Genomic DNA, 6847 nt, shown 5'->3' with positions numbered 1-6847 from the left:
TCGCCCGGCCGTCATGGACCACGCGACCAAGATCGCGGGGCCGTCCATTGACGTGCATGGCGTCACGGACCCGGGGAACCCGGCGAAAGAGAACCAGGATACGTTCTTCACACTGCGCCACCGAGACCACGTGGTTCTCGCGGTCTTCGACGGCCACGGCTCAGCCTGCGGACTGCTCGCGTCCTCGACTGCACGGGACTTTTTCCGCGAAAAGCTCAGCCTTCAAGAGACGTACGTGGAGCTCGAGGCGCAGCCGGAGCGCACGCTACGCCGCCTTTTCCACGACTGCCACCTCGCCATCAAGGCGGTGCGTCTCCTCCGCCTTGTTGAGAGCCCAAAGATTCGTGTAGGCGCTGCGCCAGCGCTACGAAGACGCCAACAACAACGTACAGGAGCGCAAAGGCGGCTTCCTCGTCATCAAGCCGACGCTGCTGCAACGGTCCGTGCTTGTCCAAGGCGGTACGACGGCGTCGATCGTCATCATTCTTCACGGGACACGGCTGCTGTGCGCCAACGTCGGTGACTCGGCGGTGCTCCTCGCGTCCGGGTCGGCCGTCGTCTCCGACACGTCGTGGAAGGCGCTCTCGTCAATGCTGCGAGTACACTGCGCCCATGGCCCGCGCTGTTCGCAGCCCCCGGATATGAACGCCGAGCAAGTCAAACCACCGCTGCTCCTCTTGCTGACGGGCGAGCACTCGCCGGAAGCCAAGTCCGAGTTTGAAACAGTAGCCAGGCAACGCCACGCGCCGCACGCGCCGTTGACGCCCGAGCTCCTCTTCTTGTACGACAGCATCGTGCCAGGCGTCTCGTCGAATGGGAGGCGACTCACGCTGCGTGAGAAGCACGCGCTGCTAGAACGCCACCCGGTGTTTTGCGTCCGCAACAACCGCGAGATTGCGAGCGCTGGCGAAGGCAGCTACTACAAGAACGTGCGGCAGGAGTGGGCGTCGCTCTGCTGCACACCGGGGAAGGCCAAGTACCACGAGTCGCTCGCCTTCACGCGGTCGCTCGGCGACTTCTACATGCACCACTACGGCATCACGCACGAACCCGACATCTTTGAGGTCGCGCTCGATAAGCTCGACCATGGCGACCACCCGCCAACGTTCTCGCTCCTGCTGGCGAGCGACGGCATCTGGGACAGCTGGCAGTACGGCGAGGCGGCGGCGTTCGTGGTCGACGCCCTCGGTACTGGCAACGCTGAGGCGGCTGCCACGTCGCTCTTATCCCGCAACAAGCAAATCGCTCGGGACGTTTTCGGGTCCCAGGTCGATAATATGACAGCGATCGTGGCGTCGATCCGATACCACGCTGAGAACCAGTAGGCGGTAACCATATATTCCACACTGTTTAACCGTTCTAGTCCAAATTGACGTCGTCGTCGTCGACGTCGAGGACGGGCGGGTGGCTGCGCGCGACGGCGGTCGTCGGCTCGATTGGCTTGGTCTCGGTGATGGCCGTCACGACCAGCTACGCGCGATAAGAGACCTTTGATTTCACGCTAAACAGCGTACGGTGTGGTCGCGCCCACAGGCGACGGACGCCACCTTGACCGAGTGCAGCGCGTCGACAAGCCGCGGCGTGACCTCGTCAATGTCCTGGCCGTGGCCGAGCTTGCCGTGGGCACCGTGCCCCCACGTGTAGAGGTCACCCGTGTCTGCGACCACCAGCAATGAGGCAAGACAACGTGCAGGACGACAGTACCCGAGACGGCGGCGGCGTGGGACGCTCCGCACGAGAGGTCGACGATTCGCGTATCGACGAGCGCTTCGACCCACTCGGGCGACTCGACGTACGGGAACGCCGAGTCGGTGCCGGGGTCGTAGTTGCTGCCAAAGATGACATCATTGTCCGTGTCGCCCTAGACCATGAGTCGTTCAAGGTCTTGAAGTGCACGGCGCGTACGAGGCCGAGCACGCCGTGGTCGCCGGCGCCCCACGCGTACACGTCCCCGAACGACGAGATGCCGATCTCGGCAAACGTGTCTTGGATGCGACGCTTGTACGTCTCCTTGATGCGTACACTGGCCTAGTCGAGGTATCACAACCGTCAAATGTCGGCGCTTCCGGACCTCGTGCGACACCATGAGCACTGGAATCGTCATCTTCTTGGCTTGCGACAGCGGGTCGCCGTAGCCCGCGTCAAAGATGTGGTGCGTGAGCTACGCGCGGTCTAGAAGATCGTATCAAGCGCTCGCAAACGGTACTTTTTTCGGTGTGCCGTCCAGAGGGTTTTGGCCAATGACGACGGCGACGGCGCCGAGGCTTTGGATCTGAACAATCTAGTTCTTGGAGTGCAAACACGGTACTAGAAGAAGGGAGGATGCAACCTGCTCCGAGAGCTTGTCTTCGTGCGACGCGAGGTGGGCGAGCACGGGTCGCTTGGTCTCGTTGAGAAAGCCAAGCAGCCGCTGGCTTGACGACGCGTTGAGCATGACGCTCGGGATCCCAAACGCATAATTTTCGAGCTCCGTCGTCGCGAGCGGAAACGCTTCGGCCATGAACGTGAACGCGATCGCCACGGCCGCCGCCCCCGCCTCTTGCGCGTCCTTGACTTTGGCCACCAGCGCTTGCATAAGGCGCTCGATGACCATGCCGACGTCATCGTCCGCCGACTCCATTGGCAAATCACTTTCTTCAAAGTGCAGCACAACGAGCTTTCCCTACAGACACAGTACATCCATGACGCCATGCGTTTTGTATCAAGTTGATACTGGAATTTCGTCCGGGCGGACGTAGTGCGAGAGCGATGCGAGCTTTTGGGGGGTAAAGAAGAGGGGGTACTGGACACCCTTGCTGTCGACGCTGGGGCCAAACATCGACGGCACGACGGGCAGTGAGAACGCGTCGTTGCCGTCGATCGTGAGCCACACGCCCGAGGCCTTACCGCGGTCCACGTACACCATCTAGACCCGTCGATATGACCGGGCTTTAGCCAGCAGAGCTTGTACCTTTTTCGCGTACTCTTCCTTGTGGATGTACGAGGCCGATGTCTTGACGACGCCGGGTGCGATGAGCGGCGCGCTGAGTCCGGTGCAAATCTCGACGGGCGGCGCACCAAAGGCAGCGGCGACCGCGTACATGGCGTCGGTCTCGGGCAGCTTGAGGTAGACGCAGCCCGTGATCGCCATGGCGTACTCGCTCCCGACGCGGATGCTCTCGACGTACAGCGTGCTCAGCACGGGTGAAAGGCGCGGGGAGAAGACGCTCTCGGTCGCCCTACGAAACCCGGCACCCCACTCGTACACGTTGCGGTGGCTGCGGCCGACGGCGTAGACGCGGTTGCCGCCGACGCCGATCGCACCGATGGGCTCGGTCAAGTTGATGTACGTCGGCGAGTGCATGTACGTGTAGTTGCTGTGGACGATGTGTTCGTCTAAAAACCCGACACGGAACTCGTCGGCGTAGCCGAGGCCGAGCTGCCCGTCCGAGCCCTCGCCCCAGGTGTACACGCAGCCGTCGGCAGCCAGCGCCACGCTAAAGTAGTAGCCGCACGCTATCGAGACAATCTGCACGTCGTCAAAGAGGCTCTTGTCGAGCTTGAGCGGAAGGTCGATCACCGGGTAGAGTCGGCTCGTGTGCGGGTCAAACTCGCGCTGGTAGAGTTCGTTCTCGGCGTTGTGCGGATCGCCGTGGCCGAGCTGCCCGAATTCGCCAGCGCCCCATGTGTACACGACGCCGTCGTCGGAGAGAGCCATCGAGTGTCGGGCGCCGAGCGCCATATGGACGATAGCGACATCGGTGAGATCATCAACGCGCCGGGGACAGGCGCGCACTGCGGCCGCCGGTTTTTCCAACGAGCCAAACGCCCCCGGGGGGCACGCCCCCCACGTGTACGCAGCGCCCGAGGAGGTCACAGCGCTCGCGTGCACGCGGCTGGTTGCGACGCTCACGACCCGCTGGTCATTGTGCTTGAAGTAGAGTACGAGACGTGGCTGCTTGAGTTGCGAAGCCAGCTCGAGGTGCTGGTGTCCGAGAAGCCCGTGGTTGTTGGCGCCAAAGCTGTAGATGGCGCCGCTCGATGCGTTGCGCTCGACTTTTGACCGGCGCAGTCCTTCTTGGCGCTTCTTGCGGTGCAAAATAGCGTCTTGGATCTTCTGCGCCTAATTCCGCGTACTTGATATTCTGATACTGCGACGCTAGTCGTGGTGTACCGCCGTGTCGAGCTGGGCGTCAAGCTGGAGGCGCCGCTGGAGCTTGCGGTCAAGAACGGCGGACCGTGCAAGCATGCCTCGAACGACGCGCTGGATGGTACTGGCGGCGTCCTCGGAGTTGTACTTGTCTCGTGGCACATAACACCGGAGGAGGTTAGTGATCTTGGGCGTCCGACGCACCCACTGCACGAACGCCTCTTTTCGGAGGTCGTCCGTCGGGTCCAAGCCGCAGTCTCTAAAGAGGTGTTAGACGCCTCTACTAGCATGCATGAAGCAACTCAAAGCAGAGAGTTGCGAGCGCTTCGATCTGGGACATGGGGCAGAGGCGGAGCAGGTGCGGGCCGAGGCCCCGCGTGACCTTGGTGAGGCCGCGCACCGACGACTTGAGCAAGATGAGAAGCTCGTCGCGCGTGACAGCGCCCGAGTTGTTGAAGTCGAACAAATCGAAAACGAACGCGACCTTTTCGAGAAGCTTCCCAAAGCTGCCCGTGATGGCGAGGGCCGTGATGAACTCGAGGCCGTTGACGACGCTGCTGCTCGGATTGTTCTTGAGCGCGTCAAACCAGCGCGTCACGAGCGGCGCAAAGAGGTCGTTGTGGTGCAGCTGCAGCATCTCCCGAAAGTGCGCCGGCGTGAGGCAAAAGTTGAACGAAATGCGCCGCAGCTGCAGCGAGAGCACCTCGATCTCGGCCTTGCCCCTACCACATCTGGATACGCATCACGTCTAGATCTGCTCGTGCGCACCAGGCTTTGGTGAGAATCTCAAAGTCTTGGAGCACGGTCGTGTCGCGCTCGCGGTAGTGCACCTGGGAAAACTTGCCGCCCATGCTTCGACGGGACTGTAAATTATTGAGTCGAAGGACACGTCGGTCTAGTTGTTCCACCGACGTTTCGGCCACCGACCTCTGTGCACTAACCCAAGGTGTCTCTAGTCGTTGCAGCAACTAAGTGCTGATGGCAGGAATCGCAACATGCAGTGGCAACAGCAGCTACCGGTTGAAGCATGTCGACGCTGTCGCTGGTTGAAGTGGCCAAGATCGCCTGCCAAGATATGGACTCCCTAAGTACGATGCCGCGTAAGTGCGCTCTGTAAAGGTCGGATCGCATCGCACTTGATCGGAGCGCTGCCAAACGAGGGGCCGAGAATCTGGTGACCTCTGGAAATGCATGTCTCGGATATATCGAGTATTCGCAGGATTCGTCCCGCTCGCACAATTGAAGAGGAGCATCCAAGAAGAGGACCATGGCTTCGAGGTAGTCCATGCATGGCAGGCCGATGGATGCTCACGAGGGCGTAGATACGACCGCGCGATCACCGTCTTCTCGCCGGATGGGCACCTCTTCCAGGTCGAGTACGCCATGGAGGCCGTCAAGAAGGGCGCGATCGTCGTCGGCGTGCGCGGCGCGGACGTGGTCGTCTTGGCCGTCGAGCGCAAGGAGACCGCCAAGCTCCAGGACCCGCGCACGGTGCGCAAGATCTGCAAAGTGGATGACCACATTACGCTGGCCTTTGCCGGCCTCACGGCCGACGCGCGCGTGCTGATCAACAAGGCGCGCCTCGAGTGCCAGAGCTACCGCTTGACGGTCGAAGACGCGCCGTCTGTCGAGTACGTCGCACGCTACATTGCCAAGGTCCAGCAACGCTACACACAGCGCGGTGGTGTCCGCCCGTTTGGCATTTCGATGCTCATCGCGGGCTGCGACACGAAGGGCGTGCCCCAGCTCTACCAGACGGACCCGTCGGGCACCTTCACGGCGTGGAAGGCCAACGCCACGGGCCGCAACGAAAAGTCCACGCGCGAATTCCTCGAGAAGAACTACGCGCAGGACATGAACGAAGAGGGCGCGATCCGCTTGGCCATCAAGGCGCTTCTCGAAGTCGTCGAGGCGGGTAGCAAGAACATTGAAGTCGCAGTCGTCCGCCAGGGTGGTGTCGTCTCGGTACGTGCTCGATCCATTCCATCATTATGGCCTCGATGACTCACGCCATTTCTTCTGTATTGCAGACGGTCGAAGATGCCACGGTCGAGATCGTGTGTGCGTCGATCGAGAAGGAGAAGGAGGACGCACGCCTCGGTGCCGAGAGCAAGTCGTCCTCATAAGCGCGTTGCAAGGTGAAGGTCGCGGACGACAACTCGCCAGCGGCTTGCATCATGCAGCGATCGTTTCTGTAATGGATCGTAATGAAGACACCTTTGGCATGATCCTTTCGGCCCTCGCCGAGTCCATCATGCGCTAGCACTTGCGCCTTGCAGTTGTCCATCATGCACGTACCGCAGCGCTCGGCCAAAGCCATGGCAGTACCGCCAAGGTCGCGTCTGCCTTGTCGCCGTTCCAGCATGCTCTTCCATTGCCGACGTCATGCACGTCGCGCCAAGGCTACGGCAGCCACAAGGATCGTGCTGATCATGCTGCTGCGTCTTGCATGCGCTATCCTCCAAGCAGTCGGTGACGTCGCGCCAGCCATGCTGCGTCCTGCCATCGATCGACTCGTTGGATCGTGGCCTGCGGCGGATACGCGATCCTTCTTTCCCAATAACCTGTGAAACTGAATACATTAAATCAAATGCTGGAGAAGACGCCTGCCACGCGGTACCACGTCATCGCTTTTGACTCGGGCCTCGTAATGCAGGCGCGGCAATTTTCGACATTGCATACAAACATCAAGAGAAGAGGGCCAAAATGGATTTAATT

General features: G+C 61.1%; 3 protein-coding genes across 3 annotated transcripts; 2 read left to right on the top strand and 1 right to left on the bottom strand.

The window, feature by feature from the left end:
* Positions 1-13: 13 nt before the first annotated feature.
* Positions 14-1325, top strand: SDRG_05326 (hypothetical protein; the record flags this gene model as incomplete). Its single annotated transcript, XM_008611039.1, has 2 exons — positions 14-307; positions 351-1325. The coding sequence occupies 2 exons, from the start codon at positions 14-16 to the stop codon at positions 1323-1325; spliced, it is 1269 nt and encodes a 422-aa protein (XP_008609261.1).
* A 34-nt stretch (positions 1326-1359) lies between these two features.
* On the bottom strand, positions 1360-4980 carry SDRG_05325 (hypothetical protein; the record flags this gene model as incomplete). Its single annotated transcript, XM_008611038.1, has 12 exons — positions 1360-1470; positions 1515-1657; positions 1705-1861; positions 1906-2028; positions 2072-2161; positions 2207-2281; positions 2330-2662; positions 2714-2905; positions 2951-4102; positions 4154-4388; positions 4432-4851; positions 4898-4980. The coding sequence occupies 12 exons, from the start codon at positions 4978-4980 to the stop codon at positions 1360-1362; spliced, it is 3114 nt and encodes a 1037-aa protein (XP_008609260.1).
* Positions 4981-5350: 370 nt separating this feature from the next.
* On the top strand, positions 5351-6394 carry SDRG_05324 (20S proteasome subunit alpha 4). Its single transcript, XM_008611037.1, has 3 exons — positions 5351-5407; positions 5452-6094; positions 6160-6394. Exons 1-3 carry the CDS (start codon positions 5397-5399, stop codon positions 6253-6255), a joined length of 750 nt encoding a protein of 249 aa, XP_008609259.1. The 5' UTR covers positions 5351-5396; the 3' UTR covers positions 6256-6394.
* Positions 6395-6847: the final 453 nt, after the last annotated feature.

The sequence above is a fragment of the Saprolegnia diclina genome (genome assembly GCF_000281045.1).
Source record: "Saprolegnia diclina VS20 unplaced genomic scaffold supercont1.14, whole genome shotgun sequence".
NCBI classification, from domain to species: Eukaryota; Oomycota; class Saprolegniomycetes; order Saprolegniales; family Saprolegniaceae; genus Saprolegnia; species Saprolegnia diclina.
The sequence above is the reverse complement of the archived record's forward strand: the minus strand, read 5'-3'. Positions and strand labels throughout refer to the sequence as shown.